General features: G+C 37.4%; 5 protein-coding genes across 7 annotated transcripts; 2 read left to right on the plus strand and 3 right to left on the minus strand.

Moving 5' to 3' along the window:
* The first annotated feature begins 1,277 nt into the window (after nt 1-1,277).
* LOC18604750 (Pentatricopeptide repeat (PPR) superfamily protein) lies at nt 1,278-4,602 on the plus strand. 2 transcript variants are annotated; one of them, XM_007037370.3, is made up of 2 exons: nt 1,278-3,002; nt 3,859-4,602. In XM_007037370.3, exon 1 carries the CDS (start codon nt 1,553-1,555, stop codon nt 2,996-2,998), a length of 1,446 nt encoding a protein of 481 aa, XP_007037432.2. In that variant the 5' UTR covers nt 1,278-1,552; the 3' UTR covers nt 2,999-3,002; nt 3,859-4,602. The 2 variants fall into 2 exon arrangements, with proteins under 2 accessions (XP_007037432.2, XP_088660890.1); XM_088804764.1 differs by lacking the exon at nt 3,859-4,602 and having other exon boundaries at nt 1,286-1,369; nt 1,502-3,118.
* A 625-nt stretch (nt 4,603-5,227) lies between these two features.
* Nucleotides 5,228-7,205, plus strand: XXT4 (Galactosyl transferase GMA12/MNN10 family protein). The gene has a single exon (XM_018117322.2). It carries the CDS (start codon nt 5,604-5,606, stop codon nt 6,984-6,986), a length of 1,383 nt encoding a protein of 460 aa, XP_017972811.2. The 5' UTR covers nt 5,228-5,603; the 3' UTR covers nt 6,987-7,205.
* A 1,765-nt stretch (nt 7,206-8,970) lies between these two features.
* On the minus strand, nt 8,971-9,924 carry LOC18604754 (uncharacterized). The gene is made up of 2 exons (XM_007037374.3): nt 9,313-9,924; nt 8,971-9,221 (listed from the first exon to the last, which is right to left on the minus strand). The coding sequence occupies exons 1-2, from the start codon at nt 9,922-9,924 to the stop codon at nt 9,129-9,131; spliced, it is 705 nt and encodes a 234-aa protein (XP_007037436.3). The 3' UTR covers nt 8,971-9,128.
* On the minus strand, nt 9,831-13,709 carry LOC148763725 (Protein kinase superfamily protein). 2 transcript variants are annotated; one of them, XM_088804762.1, is made up of 2 exons: nt 13,616-13,709; nt 9,831-12,971 (listed from the first exon to the last, which is right to left on the minus strand). In XM_088804762.1, the coding sequence occupies exon 2, from the start codon at nt 12,833-12,835 to the stop codon at nt 10,526-10,528; it is 2,310 nt and encodes a 769-aa protein (XP_088660888.1). In that variant the 5' UTR covers nt 12,836-12,971; nt 13,616-13,709; the 3' UTR covers nt 9,831-10,525. The 2 variants fall into 2 exon arrangements, with proteins under 2 accessions (XP_088660888.1, XP_088660887.1); XM_088804761.1 differs by having other exon boundaries at nt 9,831-13,709.
* An 84-nt stretch (nt 13,710-13,793) lies between these two features.
* Nucleotides 13,794-22,262, minus strand: LOC18604755 (zinc finger (C3HC4-type RING finger) family protein). The gene is made up of 18 exons (XM_088804763.1): nt 21,781-22,262; nt 20,728-20,829; nt 20,292-20,374; nt 20,018-20,102; nt 19,820-19,906; nt 19,559-19,620; nt 19,284-19,477; nt 19,141-19,201; nt 18,487-18,664; nt 17,715-17,753; nt 17,545-17,606; nt 17,392-17,428; nt 15,989-16,038; nt 15,807-15,873; nt 14,917-14,989; nt 14,246-14,325; nt 14,043-14,111; nt 13,794-13,948 (listed from the first exon to the last, which is right to left on the minus strand). Exons 1-18 carry the CDS (start codon nt 21,850-21,852, stop codon nt 13,874-13,876), a joined length of 1,476 nt encoding a protein of 491 aa, XP_088660889.1. The 5' UTR covers nt 21,853-22,262; the 3' UTR covers nt 13,794-13,873.
* Between the last annotated feature and the right edge of the window lie 1,337 nt (nt 22,263-23,599).

Below are 23,599 nucleotides of genomic sequence, written 5' to 3' on the forward strand. Positions count from 1 at the left end.
AAATGATGCATTTTGAAATACATCTATCTTCATTTGAATATTCAACATTTTCAAAATTGACACACATTCCTAGCACTTTTCATGAATGATTTATAGCTGAGATATCAACACTAAAGTTTTAAATAAATTAAATTCTTCTATGCATTGGTTAAAGATGATGGAAAATTGTAAGTAAAATATTCATGTATTTGCATATGCATTTATGTAATATTTTCATTGAGAGATCTGATAAAAAATTTCAAACAATATATGATACTCCTTAATTGCTCTGCCATTATTTGCAAACACGGCACACACTAGACTAAAACCTCGATAGAAGCGTAGCATTACTGACACTTTTTGTTCATGTATAGCTAATATGAAATCTTGACGTCTAATTGCCAGCTATATATTAAGATGCCTCATTCTTTTGTTCTAGGTGGCATGTAATATTACACATTATAATTATATCTTTTTGGTATATGCTTCAAATGCTGGCTGAATATTGAAACACTACTTTACCCAACTACATATATTTTGTAACAACAACAATGACATCTTTTGTGAAGCTTTACAAAAGCCTTATGTTGATTTCTACTTACAAGCACTATCTTTTCTACTTAACCTTAAGATGATGGTATAAAATTATAAATTTTCATAATATTGCTTTACGTTTTGTGCTAATATCTATATATCTATACATTATATTATGACCCTTGGTTATAATATTCCAAGACTTTCTACTACCGACTATAACATTTTGTATATGTAATTTTTAGTACATGGACTTGTTTTAGTTCTCATCTACAAAAATTTAATAAAATAAAAAATATGATAAACATAACTATTATAACATGTATTATTATATTCCTGTGTAACGTACAAGTACATTTCTAGTAGGTTTAATTAGGTTAATATTTGAAATATATAAATATAAAAATATATAAATATAAAATATATAGTAAATTTTACAGTACAATCATGAAATTTAACTTTAGTGTAAGGTTATTGAATGATGAAACAAGTTATATCAGTGCAAAATCACAACATTAACATATAGGAATATCATTTTGTGATAAATACGTCAAAAATAAAAATATTTTTTTATATTAATTTATAATTATAATATGACAATATGACATTTGTCACATTCTACATCAACCTTATATTAATGCTGACTAATAATAATTAATCAATTATTAATCGATTAATTAAACACAATAAAATTTATTTATATTTTCTTAAATAATTTAAAGATTTATTTAAATATTATACCTAAATACAAATTCCTTGTACTCAGCCAAATTCCAAATCCAGAGAAAGGTAATACGTAGTCCTTCTGTTTCCATGACAAATGTCCCATGGCTGTGTTCGACTCCGAGACACAAATGTCTCTCCTCAATATTCTTACGCTTATCACTTTCCTACTTTTTCTTCCCTTGCAATTACATTACTGCATAAACTGCATTTCCAATGAAGACAATACTTAATAACTCAATGCTGTTTTCCTTCCTTCGTGTAGAATACAAGTTTGATACTACGCACACAACTCGTTTGATGAATTTCCTCAGATATGATGCATTTCCTCTTTCGACCAGATCGGCACCGCTTTTTGACGCAAGTTATCACTACCCAGGAACCCAAAAATCTTTTGCACTCTCCACATTCAACAATAACAACACCACCGGAATTTGAGGAGCTTTGTAAAGTTGTTTCGAGCTCAATGGGTGGTTTGGATGACTTGGAATCGAGTTTAAATCGGTTTAAGCTTTCCTTATCACCATTACTTGTTACTCAAGTTATAAATTCTTGCGAGAATGAAGCTCCCACTAGAAGGTTATTGAGATTTTTCTTGTGGTCAGTTAAGAATTTAAGTTCTAGTTTGGAGGATAAAGACTTAAACAATGTGGTTCGAGTTTTTGCAAAAAAGAAGGATCATACTGCAATGGGGATATTGGTTTCAGATATTAGGAATCGGGGGCGCGCAATGGAGAGCCAGACTTTTAGTGTTGTAGCTGAGATGTTGGTTAAATTAGGGAGAGAAGATGAGGCATTGGGTATATTCAAGAACTTGGAAAAGTTTAAGTGCCCACGAGATAGTTTCAGTTTGACTGCTATTGTTAATGCTTTATGTGCTAAAGGGCATGCTAGGAAAGCTGAAGGTGTAGTTTATCATCACAAGGATACGATTGCCGGTGTTGAGCCTTGTATATATAGGTGTCTCCTCTATGGGTGGTCTGTGCAGGAGAATGTGAAGGAAGCGCGCAGAGTTATCAAGGAGATGAAGTCGGCTGGTTTTGAGCTTGATTTGTACTGCTATAATACATTCCTTAGGTGCCTTTGTGGGAAAAATGCTAAACGTAATCCTTCTGGCCTTGTTCCTGAGGCTCTGAATGTGATGATGGAAATGAGGTCCCAGAGAATTGCTCCAACATCAATCAGTTATAATATATTGCTTTCTTGTTTGGGGAGGACAAGAAGAGTGAAAGAATCATGTCAGATTCTGGAGTTGATGAAAAAGGCTGGTTGTGCTCCAGACTGGATCAGCTATTATCTTGTTGCTAGAGTATTGTACTTGACTGGGAGATTTGGCAAGGGTAATAAGATAGTGGATGAGATGATAGAACAGGGGCTGACTCCCGATCGTAAGTTCTACTATGATCTGATCGGTGTCCTTTGTGGAGTTGAGAGAGTGAATTTTGCTCTCGAGCTGTTTGAGCGGATGAAGAGAAGTTCATTGGGTGGGTATGGGCCAGTTTATGATGTCCTCATACCAAAACTTTGCAGGGGAGGGGACTTTGAGAAGGGTAGAGAGCTATGGGACGGGGCTGTGGCTACGGGTGTTAGTCTTTCCTGTTCAAGTGATGTGTTAAACCCCTCAATCACTGAAGTTTTCAAGCCAACAAGAAAGGCGGAGAAAGTCCATCTCAAGGGCTGTACCATGGCTAAGAGTCCGGTAAAAAATAAGCAGAACACCATGAAGGGAAAGAAGAAAAAGAAGAAGTCATCTTCAAAATAAAATGGTAATAGACATCTTTCTGTTGCAGCACCTTAGCACCTGTTATTTCTAATAAGTGTCTTATTCTTGTAACTGACTTCACTGATAAGTAATCAGAAAAATGTTAATATTTTTAACCAATTGGTGAGTTCTTTCTTTACAGAATATTGACGATGTTTTTTTTTTGAACAAAATGTGTTCGCTTTTTGACAATCTGGCATCTCTAAGCTGCTTGTTTATCTCATTGGAGTTGGTGTGTCGGTCCATGTTCTTTAAAATCCTATTCTATAATAAAGAGTTTGCTTCTCAACAACCTGACATTACCGAGCTGCGCATTTATCTTTAAGTTATGTGTCTGCATGCCCTATTAATATCTGTATTGAGCAATTTAAACTCCTGTCCAATCTATTAAATCATGTCATGTAAAGACATTGCCAAGTGTATTTAGTTACAACAATAAAACTGGCTTTTTGATGAGAGACGTTGGCTTAACTGAACTTATACTACTTTTGCTGTTCATTCTTACATAACCATTTGAAATGATGCCAAATTTGTAGCTTATAATTTTTAATTAACTCCATTTCATGGGTCTCTATTACTTTATGGCTTGCTGGACATGGTTAAGTTTTTTGTGTATTCTCCATTGCCCTTAGAGGTAAGGGCACCATAATATTTGCCCAACTATGGGTGTAACTAAATTTGTTGGGATGTACATATTACTGGATGATGCGAAACACTTTTAATAGGCTCTTCCTTGTCATTGTACACATAAATACATCACATGCCCTCCCTTATACAAGTTTGTGAATTACATGTTGTATTTTAAACCTTTTTTTCCTCCTCGTGATTTAACAAGTTCCAGAAATTTTGGAATTCTGCAGTTGGTAGAAAAAGAAGCCAGATACAGTGGACAATTCAATGTGCTTGAAGCACACTTCCAAAAACTTGTGGCTTGTGTCTGATACAGTTTGCAGAAAAAGTGCATGTGGCAGCAAGCAAACCATTGGAAGTCACGGGTACAATGCATGTAGATTCAGAATGGGCAGTCTCACTTCACCATAGTTGGAAGTGATGGGTCTGGTGTCAACACAATGTTTGGGGACTTAATTAATGAGGGAGGGGGCAGTGACCATCAGTGAGTGAGACTGTGAGAGGTGAAGCTGAGTGCAAGTAAGCACCGTTTTGCACATGGGCAGCACCGTTTTGCACATGGGCATATGGAACAGGGCCTTAAGGCAGCAGTTGAGATTGGATCCTGTCCAACATGCCCCCACCCCCCGCCACCATCACTCACGTGGCATGTCCAGGCAATGGCAATGCAACAGACGACAGTGAATGTTTCGGAACGTGCGAACCACGCTCTCTTAAGTAGCGTGGTGGTTGTTGTTGGCAATAGGCACAAGAATAAAATAGATGGAGGACACCACACCAGCTTAGTTGGGGACAAGTTGGATCCTCAAAATCAACGCGTCGAGGCTTAGCTGTGCAGTGCAAAGAACCAGTACGCCAACACCGGGAGGGTCCATTTTGACAGCCCCCATTGGAAGGCATTTAATTTAAGGATTAAAACCCAAACTTGGTTACAGTTTTGCTTTGACCTTTTCAATGCAATAATTGATCATGAATGTGCTGCTGATTTTACATTTTTTTTCTTTTTCAATAAATAACTTAACAAATACCCTTTCTAATATTACTTAGAAATTCATATAAATATATATATATATATATATATTACACTTTTTTTTTTTTAAGTTCATAAAGAAGGATGATGTCTCCAATTGGCGCTAGTTCAAAAACAATAAAAAATTTTAGTAAAATGATGATAAATTCTTTAGAACAAAAAAAAATTAATATAAAGAATTAAAGTAAACAAAGTGATAAGTCGGCAGGAAAAATGGTGCGTTGCATTGCATGAGGGGGATGCATGATCATCATTTGAAATTGACCTCCCACTTCTTCCCACTCATATTCTAATTCTACTTCACATTTTTATTTCCTCGTGCCTGCCCTGCTTCTTGTTTTTATTTTATTTGGTCCAGTCAAAAAAACTAAATTTAGAAACATAAATTACTTTGAAACAAGAATTTGATTAATACTGCACCTGAATATTTAATTCATTAGTTAATGTATAATCATGTTCCCTTGCTCAATTAAATAAAAAAAAAGCTTAATTAATGCTACTAATAACTATAATTATGGAATATAAAAATACAATAAAGCCCAAAATAAATAATAAGATACTACCACTAGCACAAAAGCTTTTGTCTGTCCAATTACTTCACAGTCTGTGTTTGAACACACGTTTTCTCCACTCTTTATGAATTCCAATCTCAATCTCAATCTCTCCCTTCTTCTTCTTCGTCTTCTTCTTCTTCAAATTCAATTATTCCTTTTCTAGGGTTTTACATTTCCACTCAGATCTCTCAATACCCATTTTTTATAACCCAACAGAAGAACAAGATATGCCATGCGTGCCATTGATGGCCTAGGCATATACATAACGGGGGATTCATAGAGCAAAAGAGAGAGAAGAAGAAAAGTTGGGCCTCTCTCTCTCTCTCTCTGTTTGTGTGTGTAAAAACACCCGAAAAGGCCAGTTTCTTTTTGGTGGGAGAGAATAACCCTTATGGGTCAAGATAATTTCACTCCGCAGAAGAGATCTTCCACTGGCGGTGGAGGTGGGTTACCTACAACCAATAACGCGGCGGCAGGAGCCGGAAGAAACCGTGGATTTCCTGCAATGCCGCGTGGTAGGCAGATCCACAAGACCTTCAACAACATTAAAATCACAATCCTTTGTGGCTTCGTTACGATCCTCGTCCTACGTGGCACCATCGGCGTCGGCAATCTGGGGAGCTCCGAAGCCGAAGCTGTCAACCAAAACCTGATAGAAGAAACCAACCGGATCCTAGCCGAGATCCGCTCCGACTCCGACCCTACCGATCCGGACGAACCCCCCGAAACTGAGATCAACCCCAATATAACCTTCACTCTCGGACCTAAAATCTCGGACTGGGATCAGCAGCGTAAGGTTTGGATTTCCCAAAACCCTGAATTCCCTAATTTTGTTAATGGAAAAGCTCGAATCTTGCTCGTTACTGGGTCGCCCCCAAACCCGTGTGATAATGCCATAGGAGACCATTATTTGTTGAAATCCATAAAGAATAAGATTGATTATTGTAGGCTTCATGGGATTGAAATTGTTTATAATATGGCTCATTTAGATAGGGAACTCGCCGGGTACTGGGCGAAGTTGCCTTTGATTAGGAGGTTAATGTTGTCTCATCCGGAGGTTGAGTGGATTTGGTGGATGGATAGTGATGCTTTTTTTACGGATATGGTGTTTGAGATTCCGTTATCGAAGTATGATAAGTATAATTTGGTTGTTCATGGATACCCCGATTTGATGTTCGAGCAGAAGTCATGGATTGCTTTGAATACGGGGAGTTTTCTGTTTAGGAATTGTCAGTGGTCATTGGATTTGCTTGATGCTTGGGCACCAATGGGACCTAAGGGTGTTATTCGTGAGGAAGCAGGGAAGGTTTTGACTGCTAATTTGAAAGGAAGGCCAGCATTTGAAGCAGATGATCAATCGGCTTTGATTTATTTGTTGCTCTCGCAGAAGGATCAATGGATGGATAAGGTGTTTCTGGAGAATCAGTATTATTTGCATGGGTATTGGGCAGGGTTGGTTGATAGGTATGAGGAGATGATTGAGAAATATCATCCAGGCTTGGGAGATGAGAGGTGGCCGTTTGTGACTCATTTTGTTGGTTGCAAGCCTTGTGGGAGTTATGGAGATTACCCTGTTGAGAGGTGCTTGCGCAGCATGCAAAGGGCTTTCAATTTTGCTGATAACCAGGTGCTTAAGCTGTATGGATTTAGACATAGGGGATTGTTAGGCCCCAACATTAAGAGGATCAGGAATGAGACAGTGACTCCTTTGGAGATTGTTGATCAGCTTGATATTCGCCGTTCAGTGCATGGAAAAAGTGGATCACAGAGCTAGTGATTGAAACATATTTAATGTGTCATAATGTGTAGGTGATGTAATTCCTCAGTTGAAAAGCAAATTTGAATTTGATAACAGTTGAAGTTTGAGTAAGTTTTCATTGATCTGTTGTCATTGTGCTGCTTTGAGATCATGAGAGTAGAATTCTTTTATTAACATCAATTTGTCTTCCTTCGATATTTGAGTGATTTATGAAGGAAATTTTAGTCAACATTACATCACTTGTTTTTGCATATTCTTTTATGGCGCTTGGAATAGTTTCACTTGCGATAAATTTCTCCTTGCTTGGTATTGAATGAAATGAAAGTTGTGGTTTCCGTGTCTTTAGCGGTCAAGCGGCAAAAAGAGTGGCAAAATCCAATATGTGAAGATGCCATTTTCAAATTGATCAATCTGCCTTTGTGTTTTTAATCCTACCTCACTATGTCAGGATGAAGAGCATATTCATACCTCTGGTATGCGTTGCCATGTGCATGCAATGTATGTGGTTTATTCATGTTCAGAGCGACCATGCACTGAAAACGTGTGTGATGAGGAGTCGCTTATTTGAATGTGAACTGTGAAAGAAGCTTGACAATGCTAGAGCACCTAACTAAGGAAGTATCACTTTCAATTGATCTATTTTGTTTTGTCTGATGTATGCAATAGAATCAAGATTATTGGAAGTGGTGACCTTTGGACATAACTAAACTGGTCTGTTTTGGTTGCTACTTATCTTACATCCATACTTAAAATTGAGAGTGGTTCAAATAACTTGTATATTTCTAGTCACGCATTACCTTTTTTCTTAGTTGAAGCTCTTCGTGCATTAGCTTATTTCTGTTTCTTCTGAAGCAATTAGTAAAATGATGGAAAGTTTGTCTTCTTAAGGGCTAGACGCCAAGACTTTCGTTATTTTCGTGGGAACCACTTTATCTGCTTGAAGTGGCATGTCCTCTCTAGTGTGTTAGGCGGGATGGGATGGGATGGGATTGGAGGAACTTTAGATGCTCTTTGATAGATTGCTCACCCCTCGGTTCACACGTCTTTAAGGTGTTTTTAGTTCTCCCAAGATTGGGTTTAGAAGATTTCATAGTTTAGATAGTAATTTTGAGTTCCTCTGGCTCTCACGTAGCATAGTTTACATCCATTTCTAGATTCACATGAACAAAATGTTGATGTAACCCCAATCAGTTGGCCATGCCTTAATACTTGTGAGCTGAAAGCAACCTGGCTACAATGTAGATGAGAATTTGTATATCTTTTCTTGTCTTGTGGGATTTGGTTTTGAACGCGGTTCATTAGGTGAATTTGTCATGATTACTCTAATAAGCAGGGCAGCAAATGATTGGCATTGATTCATGAACAAATAATAGAAGGGAGATTCAATTCAACTTTTTTCACATAGTAAAGGCGATTAAATTCAGAATTTGAACATTACAGAATGGTTTCCTTTCAATAGTTCCTATTGTTTTTTGGCAGTGAACATATGAGCCCTTTACCTGTCTGTGGCATGAAGTACTCCATAGGAAGTCAAGAATATTTCACTCCCCAGTCCCCATATAAAAGAAAAAGAAAAGAGCATTCCACGCCCAAGAATCAAGAAGCCTTTCTATTATTCTCTTTTCTTCATTCTACAATTTGCTTTCCTCCTAACTCTGGGAATCCTTTAGAAGCAGGAACTTACTAAATTTGAGCCTTGTGAGGCCGCATGTTTCTTCTACCAAAGGCTCGAAAACTAGGCTTCTTACTGATAAATGAACCATAATCCAAAAGTACCAGTTTGTGGAGTATTGTTTTAATCTGGGTCTATGTTGAATGAGACAACATGTCATCCATGATATATTTTTCTTTTCTTTATTAAAGGCATCAATCTTTATTAATTTTAAAGCCAAAGGGAGGCGAAAGGGTGTTGATGGTGCAATGGTAAGAAAACACAAAAAAAAAAAAAAAAAGAAAAAGAAAATGATGATGTGTTTGTGATTTTATAAAGAAATTGATATGGCGAAAGCAAGGAAGGGATGATCATGACTGAGGGCTAAAATGATTGTCAGATGAAGAAACAACCAAGTCTACAAATATACACTAGTTCATGCTAATATATATTACATATATTATTTTATGAATTTCGGAAAATTTACCTAACATCTCAAACAGATGCTATAAATGGGTCCGGTTTGAAGCTAAAGCTTTATGACGTGCTACCAATAGTTGATTCATTTCAGCAATCTGGTTTAACAGTCCTCTAATTTTCTGCAACACAACATGTTTGAATCCAATGAATTTTCCCATCAAATTCACATCCATATACAAACACACACAAGCATTTCCACAAACACCTTACCTCATCTTTCTCCTTTATACTCCTCTTCAACTGCTCCACGCTCTCTTTCCTACACGTCCGCCGCCTGCAAAGCCACCACAACACCGCCGCCACCGCTACCCCAATAACCCTTCCAAGAGACCCAAATGCCCTCCCCATTGTCCCATTTTTGTAACCGAAATAACAGGCGATGCTCACCATCTTGGCGCGCAAAATCTCAACCCCGATTCCCAACCATTCTCCGATCCCGCCACCAGCGGATGCTGGGATGACCTCGCTGGCATCTGGCCGTGGTGGTGAAAGAGTTGAACTGGAAGGCGGGTTATGTTGTTGTTGAATTTGATTGGGAAGATTTTCGTGGTCGACGGGAGGGAAGATGGAGAGGTCGTCGTGTGGAAGAGAGTCTCTGATCATGACCATCGACCATTGCTGCTTTATTTGAGGATTGGGTTTGGGTTTTGATGGTTGTTTGTGATTGATGGAATGGAATTTTTCCCATCCAAATAGAAAGCCTTCCAAAATTCTGTCATTTTCTAGCATTTTTGTAGCTTGAAGAAGAAAAAGCGAAGAGCTGAGAGCTGCTCCCAAACTCAAAAAACAGGGAAGATGGCATGTTGTTTGACCCCAACACATTACACCCTGGTAAGGCTAAATCCAGCATTGTAAGACTTTGTGCTATAGCCCGGAATGGCCCATTTAGTGTGTCATTCTAAGCATGGCCCAAGTGTGTTGTGTTTGACATGAATGACAGGAATAGTTCATTTATTCAACCATTGGTTTTGCAGTGGCATTGAAAATTGAGAAAGAATTGTCGGGAAATGTTTTCTCAAAAGCACTGTTTCAAGGGGCAAATGCAAACATTGCTGATTTGGAGTTTTACACAGCATGAATCCATTAAGAGTACGTTGTTTATTTATTTTTTATTTGAATTTTAGGGAATTATAGAAACATAAAGAGTACATTGTTTATTGAAACTCTACTATAAGTGCTGCTATACATCAATTATTGAACTCCAAGCTCACAAGATGTTTTGTGTTTCCATTACTATTCAACAACAAGATAAAAGGGGAGGCCGGGGGGGGTGGGGGGGTGGGATGGAAAATTAAAATGAAAGGGGAAGTCATTAAATCTGCACAACACATTCTACAAATAAAACATAAGCGTTTTAGGATTGAATTTGGAACCTCAACCAAAGGACAAGCTGTTGTCTGCTAAAAAATCAACCAATTGATCTTTATCTTCCCTTGATGTTTCCCGTATGAGGAAAATGTAACTGAGAACTAACTGTCATATCAGAATCATCACTAGCAGCAGCAGGGTTGGCTTTGGGGTCATCATCGTCACTTGGTTTTTCCAAAGCAATAAGATTACTCCTATCTTCTGGTACATCAATCTGTGAGGAAGCATCTTGAAGCTGCAATGAATATTCTAAGTTCCATAACACATCTCCCATGCTAGGTCTATCAACTCCATATTCTGCTAAACATTTCTCCGCAGCTTCCACAAACTTTTTGAGTGATTCTTCACTTATACTCTCAGCAATTTTAGGGTCAACTATCTTCTCAATCATGCCCTTTCTGTGCCACTGCATGGCCCACTCAGCCAAACTAACCTGCTCCCTTGGCAGCGCTGGGCAAATAACTGCCCTTGCGCATAAAACCTCAAAGAGGACTACACCAAAAGAGTAAACATCAGATTTCTCTGTAAGCTGTTGACTTCTGAAGTATTCAGGATCAAGATACCCGAAGCTACCCTTCACTGCAGTGCTAACATGGCCTTGCTCCATAGGTGCGGCTTTCGAGAGGCCGAAATCCGACACTTTAGCTACAAAATTCTCATCAAGAAGAATATTTGTGGTCTTTACATCACGGTGGATAATTCCTTGCGCGGCACCGGTATGGAGATAATGCAATCCTCGAGCTGCACCAATGCAAATATCAAGCCGTTGTTTCCAGGACAAAGTTGGTTTGTTTGAGCCATATAGATGGTCACGAAGTGGACCATTAGCCATGTACTCATAAACCAGAATCATCTCTGATTCCTCATCGCAAAACCCAATGAGTGATACAAGGTGGCGATGCCTGAGCTTCGAAAGCATTTGTATTTCCGTCTGGAATTCGTTTATGCCTTGTTCTGATCCCGGGTTTCCTCTTTTTATAGCGATCTTGGTTCCATCTTCTAGAACCCCAAGAAACACTTTTCCAAACCCGCCCACACCAATCACTGTCTTTTCATCAAAATTCTGTGTTGCATTTTGTAACTCATTGAAACTGAAGAATCTGCCAAGACCTTGATTTGAGTAAAAACTGGAGTGTCCAGTACTCTTACTTTTTCTGGAGCCAAAGATGCTAGATTTCCTAGAGCTACTCTTGCTGCTTAAGAAACTAGTGTGGCTACCATGAATAGGTAGAAGCCATGCTGAGAAGCTGTTCCGCTTTTGCCAATCATGAGGCCGTCTTTTCCACCTAACACAAACTATTCCAAGTAACAGCATTGCAAAGAACGCCATAGCAAGCCCTGAAATTGCAACAACTTTCAATTTGCTAGATCCTCCCTTGTATGAGCCATCAACAGCAAAAAATCCATCCAAGCTATCTGCTATGTTGCTCATCTTCATGACCTCCAAGCCATTTAGAATAGCATTAGGTAGACCGCCATTGGACGCTGGGCCGACCTGAACCATAATGGAACCATTTGTGATTGCTGAGGCATTGAGCAAAAAATCTGTGTAATATGCAGTGGCCAAGCCACCAGCTTTGGTTGTGAGATCAAGACCAGACAACCCGATTAAGCCGTTTATATATACATTGAAGTACAAGTCATTGCGGGACTTGCTTACAATGTCACAAAAGTGCATCCTGATGAGATAGGAAAAGCTTGCATCAATATCCATCACCCAAGTGAGATTGAAATTTGGTTCCATGGATTGAGCATAGGCCTCAGTTGTCATCCTTTGCGCAGTTGCATAAACTAAATCTGGTGCAACCAATGGAGTCATCCGTTTATCAGGCTGGTATTTGATATTAGAACCTGTCACAGCTTCAGCTCCTTGTGGGAACACATTAAATGGGGCATCAGGTAGCCATGTCCTTGACAATGTATCATTTTTTGGTGTTAATGTCGGCCCTCCCATATTCAATCGATAGGACACTTCTAAAGCATAATTCAACAAGCCATTGACGGTTTTACCTTGGGGTACTGAAGATGCTGAATCAGAGAGAAGTTCATCAGGAATAGCCACGATCTCAATGGCATTGATGAATGCATAAGAATTCTTCTTGGGCTTGAAGATGAGGGAGAAACGTTCAGTAGCGTTAACAAGATATTCCTTGAAAACCACTCTATTATCATCACTCACAGAGAAGTCATGCAAAAGGACAAACTTGTCTGTATGGACAGTGAAAACTGCAGTTTTCAGATCATACTGAGGGTGAGGAAGCGGGTAGAAGTAGAGACGAACCCAATGTTTCCCTGGCTTGGAGATGAAAAACGTATATGTTGAGTGAGCAGGAAAAATCCTTGCAGTTTTACATAAATCTTGCATGGACGAAGGGGTAGAATTGGAAAACGCACTGCTGGGAATGGAATCTATTGAAGCTTGTACATCTTCACTGGTAGATAGGTAACTACTTGTTTGAGAGTCTGACTTGAATGTTCGTCCATCATCAAGCTTTGTTTCACTAGAAGATCCACAATCGATAAGATAGTTATCGGGAGGCCGATATGCAGCCGGAGAAGAAGAAACAATAAGAGAAGGGGCAGGAGCGGAAGGTTTTTGATTAGCATGTTTTGCCAAAATAAAGTTTGCATGGTTTAACAAAAGGAAAATGGAGAGAAAAGAAAGGGAGGAGACATGTAGAGGCCTTGCTGGCCTATGATGATCTCCCCCCATAGCTCAAGGCGGTGGCCAGAAACCGCGGCACTAGCTAACACGGCGGTGACCGTGGTAGTGATGGTGTGGACATGGTGGTGGTGGTCGTGAATGGCAAAAGGCTAGGGAAAGAGGGAGAGAGTACCAACAAGGGATTTGTACGTAGAAAAATGGTTGGCGGGCAGTTAGGCAAAAGGGTAGTTTGTTGGAAGCATGTAGGGAGGGACGTGCAAAGGTGTAATGTGTATGTTAATGGGCACTCTTCATCTGTTTCAATTTTGTTATCATTTGTTGAAGGGGGGAAGAAGACTTGGTAAAAGGAGATAGATACAAGTATTATATACAACAAACAGCGAGCTATGCGTTGGGCCTTAAAAAGCCACTTTGTCACAGCTTATCTTGACAACAAACTAACAAAGCAGGAGGGGCAAAAGGGGAGTTGACAGCGCGTACCGTCGTGGGCATTCTCTTTATTTCAGCAGCGTTGAATACAGCGTTTTCAGTCTCCTCCTCTATTTCTACTTTCTATTTGGTGAGAAGCCGAAGCCGCCTTGACTATATAATTATATGTTTTTATTATTAATAATATGAAAGAAATTGGTTTCAGCTACTGATTTTTACAACCAAAAAATAAATAAATAGGGATCCACAATCTTTATTAATGTGGCCCAAAGAATATTGAATTAATGTCAAAAACAAATAAAAAAAAGATTACAAACTCATATACCACTGTACGCTACGACCTTGTGCTTCTGCTGTGAGGTATATTAGACCCCGTCTTATCCTCTGCAACAGAAAGTGGTGATTAGTGAGCATTTCACAGTGGAGTGCTATGTTGCCTGCCTTACATGCATAACACAATACAAGTGCAAAATCATACCTCTGCTGTGTCTCTGATTCGCAGCAGTTCCAATCTTTCTGAAGGCCTTCGATTGGACAACGTAGCAAGCTGCACCCAGCCCAGGTATCAACAAAACGTTAGCAGCCACCTTAAATATTATAACCATACCCTACCCTGCACATTTATCAAATAAATAACTAGACCATACGTGCACAACTATATAATGGGAGCAAGCACTGTACCCAGAAACTGAAGCGCTCTGGATCCTGTGTATTGGGCATCATTACTTCAATATTATAGAGTGCTTCAAGCACTCTTCGTTCTGTCCGCAAGGCAGGAATTGTTTGTATTAGCATGCAGGCCATAAAGGAAGCAAAACTACAAATGTTTAATGTGATTTAATAGGTTTCAATTCCAGTAATTCAGATCAACTTGCAGTAACCAAGAAATGTCTTAACAATTTCATCAGTAACTAGACCCTTCACGTCAGAGAAAACTCAAGGCTGTAAAGTTACCATGTTTGAGAACAACTATTTCCCTCTACATTAAAGAAACATGGGATTTTATTTTGCTCTACATCCCAGCAATTTTTAACGGCTCAAACAACTGACATCACGGGCAACTCAGCTAAAAGAGGATTTTCAGAAAGAGTAAAAACATCGGAGAAAAGAACCCTAAACCTTAAGTTTGACACAGGTGATTGCACGTGTCAGTGCTTGCCCATCTTCAATACATAGTAAGATAAAATCACGTCAATTTGCCTCAAGAATATGGGGGAGAAGTGACATGAGACTGTAGCTCAATTTCATAGAAAATTTATCTTAAATGAATTGATATTAGACAAGTAACAATAACAGAACGACAAGCTGAGCTAGGACTTTTAACCTCTAACTATCCTACTAAAGAGTTTTACCATGCGTTGCTTCTTTTGCTGAACTCAACCATGACCGAGCATATGCTGCTGCATTATTTGTCGACTCCTGCAACTGTTAATATCAAAGACATTACACAAATACTGATAAATATATATATAAATAAAATAAAATAAAAACAATATGAATACCATGAGGTGGGTATGCTTGTATACTGCCATATTCAAGCTATCAAATTTTAATGGTTACACAAAATTAAACCTCTGATAATACTTGTAAGATCATATTCGATGTGAAAAATAAATCTTACTGTTTTTTATGAGTTAAGAACCAAAAAAGTACAGGCATCAAGCAGTTACTAACCCATGTAGGCTAAGGATTACATAACAAATTAGTCAAATCTACCAAACAAGTAAGTGTGAAACCATGCATCTAAAAGCTCCGGCAAGCATGAATCTAACCCCTTCAGAAGCCCATCTATCTCTTTCCCTCCCAATAAAAAAAGGGGTGGAGAGAGAGAGAGAGAGAGAGAGAGGGAAATTAAATCTCACTTCACTACAGTCTGCATAAGCATAACCATCCCAACCCCTAACCTGCCACTACCAAGAGATGCCCAACCAGTGCAAGCTAAAGGCCAAAGCTGTCTCGGCCATGAGCAATTGAAAAGAAGATAATGAGCATTGCACTGCTGCCTTACATACAAATCATCCACTAAATATGAATTTCCCCTCTTTTTGAGGTTATAAATGGTTAATATTCCTTCCCAAGATGATTCCCTTTAGTAAAAGAAGCAAACTGAAAACTGAGAAAAGGCAAATTTCACCTCCTTGCAGTCTATTGTTTTTGAAATTTGATGTATCTTGCTTCATTTATTCTTTCATTGATAAGGAAAACTAATACAGATGGGAAATAAGAATAAAGATAATCATACATCTTCTCTATCTCTTGCATCTGTTGGGAGTATGTCTTGTATCCACTCAACCTCTGCCATTCGATATCTGCATTGAACATAACTAAGGTATGAGGTCCCACGACAAAATCAAGTAGGCATGAATAATGGGAATTGTGAGTAAAACTGTATGATATACAGGAGCCAATGATGAGAAAACTAACCCATCTTGGTCCCAAGATCTGAGGATGCGAAATCTCCTGCGACTTTCAATCTGTATGCCAATTAGTTTATATAAATATATGAACATGTTTTTTTTTTTAATTAAATATGAACATATTATGTAAGAGCCAGAAGTTGCTAAATATTTTGGGTCCAACATAAGCATGAAAGACGAGGAAACTGTTTTTTCACAGACCAAATTATCAATCATTCACCAAAAAGAAAAAGGCTTTCTCTAGGAGCCTTTTACTACCAGCTGCTACATTAATAAACTAGAGAATAAAAAAGATTCAAATACTACTGATCGATCTCCTGAATAGAAAACTCACAAATTTGTTTCTGTTTTTCATAATTAAAAAAAAAAAAAGCTTAGTGATCTACTCATATACCTAAAACTATGCTAGTATTGCACAAGAAAACATGAAAGTTCAATTCTAGAAGACAAGTTTGCTGATTATAGGACATGACGGTCTAGTTGCCAACAAGCACCATACAAAGCATTTACACTTGCAGAAATTTCTAAAGCTAGGTGGCAATAAAGTGAAAACCCCACCCGTTTTGATGGTGAATATATCCATGGGGAATCAAACCAAAATATAATTTGCATGTAAGTGAGATCTAAATAACCGTTTATTCTTGAAGCAACCTCCAAAATTGAAGCAATCAAAATCCTTTCACCCTTTTGGGAGGGTAGCACAGGCTACAAAATTTTGCTTCTAGTGAAAACACAAACTATATCTCAGCTTTCCAAAACTATCTGCAGGTTCTTCAAAATTTCCTACTTAAATCCTCTCAAATGTGCAATGACTAATTGAAGATGGTCATTGTTACATTAAATGGAAGGAAAGTGGTCTGTCAAAGCTTCATAAGAAAGGATATGCCTTGTTAAAGTTCTATAAATAAAGGCTCTTTTGATCATGGAGAAAGAAGATAAAAAAAAATCATTAGTATGCAAAAGTAATAGTTGAGAACAGAAAGCAGAAGAAAGATTTCTTTTTCAAATCATCTTGCCTGAACCACAAGCTAGTGAGAGTCCACCATATGAATGACCTCATCCGATCATTTGATTTCAAATGATACTCCCACTATTTGTTTGTCTATCCAATATTATTTGTCCACTGTGAAAGCTCAATAAGAATTTGTCTAAGGACTTACTACTCAACATTTCTCTTATTGTGGATTGCAACTTGAAAACCCATCTATGACCAAGCTAAAAATGTGATGCTGCACTATAGTCAATGCATTTATTATTTTTTTCCCTCAAATTTGTGCCTTTCCAAAAGGAACAAAAACTTTGAGATGGAGGAATGGCAAATAAATAAAAGCTATTTTACAACTTTATGTGCACATATCACAGAAAAAGTGTCACTGAATCAGAGGCAAAGGAAAGTCGATAATGTTTCACCTCTAGAACAAAGCGTCCATCAGGAAGTGGCTCACACCTACATATTTAAAACAAGTGATAAGATCATGCAATTAAAAAACAAAATCTTCTCAAAATATAAGCTACTTTGCAAAGCTTTTGGATTACAAAAAAAAAAGTGTACAAGCCACCTACTCAGTGATCTCCACTTCACAAGCAAATTCAGCAACAGAATCTGTAGCAGGATCACGGATGACCTACAAATATAATGGACCAACCAAAAACAGAAAAAAAGTGAGGAACTTTTGGTCACTGAACATGTTTGACAAAAGGAAGAAGAAAAAACCAGTTAAAAAGAAATCTACCATTCCCATGCGATGATTTCCTTCCATTATTCTCCTTACCTGTTTTGAAGCAAATAAAAAGTAAATCCTCGTGATCAAGGGCAAAACATATGCACATAGGCTGAAAGGTAAATGAACAATTCAAACTGCTTTTAATTATGAAAACTGAGCTAACAATTTGGTTTTCCACATTCCAAATCCAAAAGCAGTCCCCCCAAGACACAGAAACTAATCAGCTTCAACATTATGATGCACCAAAAGTATGACACAGTGATTAAAAACTGCTAGCCAATACTTCAGCTATCAACAGCAAGTATACAGCTCATAAAGCGTTACAAACATTAGAACTAGAGTTGAGTATCTACTTAGAAGGAAGGGTATAGCCTGCCTCGACAACCAAATGGAAAAACAGACCAATTAATTCATCACCGAGAAACCAGGCTAACTAGCCTGTAAGCCTTGCCCAATTAAAAAATTAAATAATATCTGACAGAACGATTCCGTTAAAAAGTTACATATGGAGTTTATAATATAAAAGATTGCCAAGATATGTTAAAAGGAAAGAGGGAATGGTAGTGACATAGATGGAGCTTGTTCCAACAAGCAAACACAGCCCAACTCAAATTTAGAACAAGAGCAACTCTGCCAAAAGCCTCACAAGCATAGTAAGAAGCCACGGAATTTTGCACTGCCAACTTAGATTTGGATGGAAAAACAACTATGATCTACCCATTTTTCTACACTTTATCCTAATATACAACATGATTAAGATTAGAGAATGTATGAAACTCACCATAAGTCTGTACCGGGGTTCAAATATGTGGAGTGGAAACTTCTGACAAGGGATGACAACATCCATGACGAAAAGAGGTATCAGATCATTACCAAAATTTATCAGACTGTCATGCTCCGACTTCCTTTCAGCATATTCCTCTGGGAAGGTTTTTTGTATGATGTTGTTTAGCGTTACACTATCAGACAAAATGTTATTTATAATAGTCAATAAAACAGAATACCCTAACAAAGCTTTATTGAAACCTTTCAAAGATGATAACATCAAATTAGCACTTAGCAGAAAGTAAAAAGTTCAGATAGAAGACAATTTCCATGCTCGAAAGCATGGACCATATGCAGATATGCCTAGTATTTAACGTTTTAATAGATCCACCAAAAGATTTTTCTTAAACCAACTGAATCAAATGGGATCTTAAGATTCTTAATTTCTATCATTGTGCCCCATGAAAACAACAAGAACAGCAGTCTCCTAGTTCAAGGGCAGTGGTAAACTAGTCATTATTAGCCTATTGCAACTCTACATGGATGCGACGAATGGTTGCTTCTCAACTAATTACATGAGCTAGTGCAAACAGCAGCAGTTGAAGAACATGATTGTTCTCATTATCTGAACAAAAGAACTTCAGTTAATAATCACTGGTCAGAAGCTTACCTGATTGCACATGTTCTAGGACTAATGAAGAGCACTGTTCGGCACAACGGACATTTGTTGCCTATCGTTTTAGTACAAGGTCAGATATTAGTATATTGATAAAAATACTACTAGAATTGGAATCAACAACCACAAATACTCACTACGATCCATTGTCTGAAATAAACATGAGCGACAAAAAGAATGTCCGCAAGGTGTTGTTATAGGTTGATATAGTAACTTCAGACAAAGTGTGCAATCAAAGTCATCAGTACGTTCAGGCAACTCATGGCCTCTAATCCGCAACAAACTGGATGGCATTCTCTCCAAACTCCGAAAAGAAGCCCGAAGAATGTCACTATGTATTACCAGCAAAACAATCATTCAGATTGGCAAAATTCCTAGTCACCGCATGTCAAATTAAAATATCATAAACTACCTGAACGGATCAAGTTGAAGACCAGAAAGAATAATATCCCGTGCCATCTCATATCTTTCCAACTGCATGGTCAAAACAACACATATATTGGAGAAACCAAGGCAGCATAGACATAAAAATGTGCATGTGCATGTGTAAATTAAGCAGAATGAGATGTATTGAAAGAGGCCCACTGGAATTTAGCTTGGACCCCTTTGTATGCATCTTGTTCAATGAAACAAAAAGGAAAAAAAAAAACACATAATGCAATCTATCACTCACCAAAATGAGAGCATTGGCCTTTAAGATGTAGGATCTTACTGCATTATTCTGCAGGCTCATCAGCCTCTCAGCATCCTTAAGAGCAAGCTGAAATAAATGTTAAAAAGTTTCACTCTTTCAGAATGTCTGTAATCGCGATAAAATCCAAAATGCAAAATGTTCTTCTCAGCCATTTAAGGAGTGAAGAAACAGGCATACTTCAGCAAGTGTTGTCATATCCAGCCCATTCAATGGTCTACATTCAGAAGCTGTTGGAGATCTACTTTTCAGAAATTGACTAATCCTGCATAAGAATTACCACAAATCCTCCATCATGATTGACTGGTAGTACAGAACTTGTTCAAAGGATGCCAAACAAATATGTGAATAAAAAGAAAAGCAAAAATTATATACATGCGCATGTGTAAATGCTATATCTATTGATGTACAAATCTTTACAACACAATGACATTAGACATGGATAAAACCTAACCTCATGTAGGCAGCACTTCTGTTACCAAGAATAACATGATCACCAGGTTTGATATTATTGGCCCTAGTGTAATTGTTGATTGCCTGAATGAAGAATGCTATTTATCAGCAACAGAACAACATAAAATATAAACATGTAATTAAAAAGATAATTCTTATGAAAAATTCACCCTTGTTGTTTTAGTCATCAGAAGAAACAGGCACAGAAAAAGTAGCAAAAAAATATTGAGCACATTTTATTAGGAAACTTTAATCCATCTAGTTAAGCCCTTCAAAGTATTTGGGTTTGCATTTCCATGTTCAAGAACTAAAGAGATAAAGTACCTTACTAGTGATATCTTTTAGTTTAAAATGCAAAGAAACACAGCATGAAAATTCAACAAAATTGCAGAATGCAATTAAAATTATAAGAGCCATTATGCAAAGAAAAATTTAACCTCCTCAAAACGATTATCTCGGAATGCTCGATTTCCGTTCTCCATGTAATCATAAACATGACTGTATCGGTCCCATGGCAATGATCCCACTCCTTCATTTGCCTACACTTCAACCAATGTTTGTTAAATCCCCAAATGTAGTCTTAAAGTCACAAACTCTCCACAGAAACTATGCACAATAACTAGAGTAGATTTTTCCATAAATTAATAGAAAACACATGAATATACTAAAATCTCAACTCCTATAGTCATCAAGGTTTGCCAACGAAACACAAACTTCAAAGGTAAAGATCATCATTTTTTTTTCTTTTGTCACAGTCGAGCAGTCACTACAGCCATATATGAGAACAAACCAGCTATTTTCTTTTTAGATTAATTTTGACCAAAATTTAATGTGCCAATAAAGTAAAAACATTTGCTGGTTAAAAGTAGCAGATTCATAAAGTAAAGGAACGAAATTTCAATTTTTATGTTAGCTTCCTAGGAATTCTCAGCAGCCAAACAGATAGTGAAAGAGAAAACAAATGAAGAAGACAGTTAAATTTTGTGTCCTTTCCCACATTGTCCTCAGCTACCAAACAATTCTAAGATAACCACAACTAACACAAACAAGTTTGAAGGAGTAACCAAAAACACATTGAATGCAACTGTTTGCTCTCCAAGAAAATGCAGGAAACTGATGGAAACTTCATTATTTCTTTCAATCTTAGCTCCTTAGTTTCTTTTAAAGAAACAATAAAACATGAAAATGAAAATTTATCTCAACTACGAAAAATAGCTCAACAGAACATATATTCTTGTTTTCTCAGCCCTCAAAAAAAGATCAACTTCATTAAATATAATTTTACGCGCTTTTATTCAAAAACAAATAAATAAATTTTCATTTTTTATTCTCCAAAATTCAGTAGTTAGGAAAGAAAGGAACTAAACAATCTTGATTAGACCAAATAAGAAAACAATTATTTATTGAAAAAACTGCATTTTCTTTATTTTCTTTTTCTACATTTTCTCAGCATACTAACAGACCTCCTGAGAAGTACAAGAAGTACTCACCCAAACGTAGTCTTCCACGTCATCAATTCCTTCCAGGACGATTCCAGAAGACGACGCCGTCTCGCCGGACATTGCCCCAAAACCAAAACAGAAACTCCAAAACAAAAAAAAAACACTTGAAACAGAAAGAAGAAGTATCAGCTGGGAAACTGAAATTGAAACGGAGAAGTTGAAGAGAATCTCCGGCGAATCGCGTTTCGTTCTCCGTCCTTCGTTTCTCGCATGGACCAAATTCCTCTACGTGTTCTCCTTTCTTCCCTCCTCCAATCTTCCTCTACAAGGGTCACTAACATTAAAATGTCGATTTTTTGCTCTTTTTTTTTTTCTTTTTTAATGTTTTAGAGGCTGAGAGCTCCCCTGGCAACTCAGCCCCCCCACCTTTTTTTTTTTTTTTCACAGTTCTTTTTCTGCCAGGAAGTTTTATCTCTCGTAGGCCGGCTTTTATATGCAAAGAAGAGCCGGTCCAGTGTTTTAGTCTTTATCCTTGAACGGGTGCATTCCTTAGAGAATCAGCGCTGGTGAAATAAGGAGTTGTGAATGTGTATGTTTTTGATTGGGCTATGGAGTCGACTGTTACGGTTTATTCTGTGGACGTGATGAGGTTAGCGTACTTTTGTAATGTGCGTGTATTACAGACTCGTTGTTTTGTGAGTGGTGGTTGCACGTGCATTACCTTAACTAGGAAGTCTAGGAGTGATGGTTGGCTGTTGGCCTTGTAAGAAAATGTTGAGTTTGTCATGGATAAATAAACAAAAGTAAACTAATAATAAAATAATTGGACATCCATTAACAGTACATGGTCCATGGTTGAACTTCAAACGTCCCTACAATTGAAGTGAAATCGATTTTATTTTGACACCACACTATACACTTAATATACATAATCTTGATTCTTTAACTCATTAATATAGTTACATAACTATATCTAAATTGTTTATTTATATAGTAAATCTTATTAAAAAAAATCAAATGTTAGATCGATGAGTTGATTTATTGAGATTGATTGACATAGGTTTTTATAGGAAATATAAATCTTTTTATATACTATGAGATGATAATTATCAGTACACGTGACTTATTTTTTAGTAGTAGATAAAATCTTATTTAAATCTTATCTACAACTTAAATTACTCACGCGCTTAAAATCTATGCCGCTTGAGTATCTTGAATGCATATATATCATATGGAGTGTCTAGGTTGGCAATGAGAATCTAGCAGGAGAATGGGGATGCAGATGAGGAGAGTGAGTTAGAGCCAGAAATAGTAATAAAGAAAGCCGACCGGATTTGTGTGAAGATCGGCAACCTTCGAGCCTGAGACCACCACCACCACCTTATAACAAACACCAGATGACAAAACTTTATATGCTTTGAAGTCTTAAGACAAAATTAATCTCCCAACATATGCAACCGCCAGCCTTAGATTCAACCACCTGGAACAGTCCACAGAGATACAAATCCTTTTTCTTTTCCTTTAGATTGGGATAAGTTAGTGACAAGAATCAAGATTTTAAGTTTGAAAGGATGAAAATGAAAATTTTAATATTTGAAAAGATGAAATTATAAAATATTTAAATAATAAAAATAAAATTTTAAAATAAAACAAAGAAAAAAAAATGAATTTTTAGGCAGTTTGGGATAAGCGGTCTTCATGAAGGTTTGGAAAATTTAGGAGTGAGTGGTTTGTACGGGGTAAGGTGTGTTGGCTTATAATAAAAGCCACGTTCCAGGGATGATATCCACACTTTAAAGAGTTGATCAAGACTTATCTCTATTGTGGGGATGCGAAAGTAGCCAACATCAAAATATAATATAAATAA

Source organism: Theobroma cacao, chromosome 3 (genome assembly GCF_053813885.1).
Source record: "Theobroma cacao isolate CCN51 chromosome 3, ASM5381388v1, whole genome shotgun sequence".
In the NCBI taxonomy this organism is placed as follows: Eukaryota; Viridiplantae; Streptophyta; class Magnoliopsida; order Malvales; family Malvaceae; genus Theobroma; species Theobroma cacao.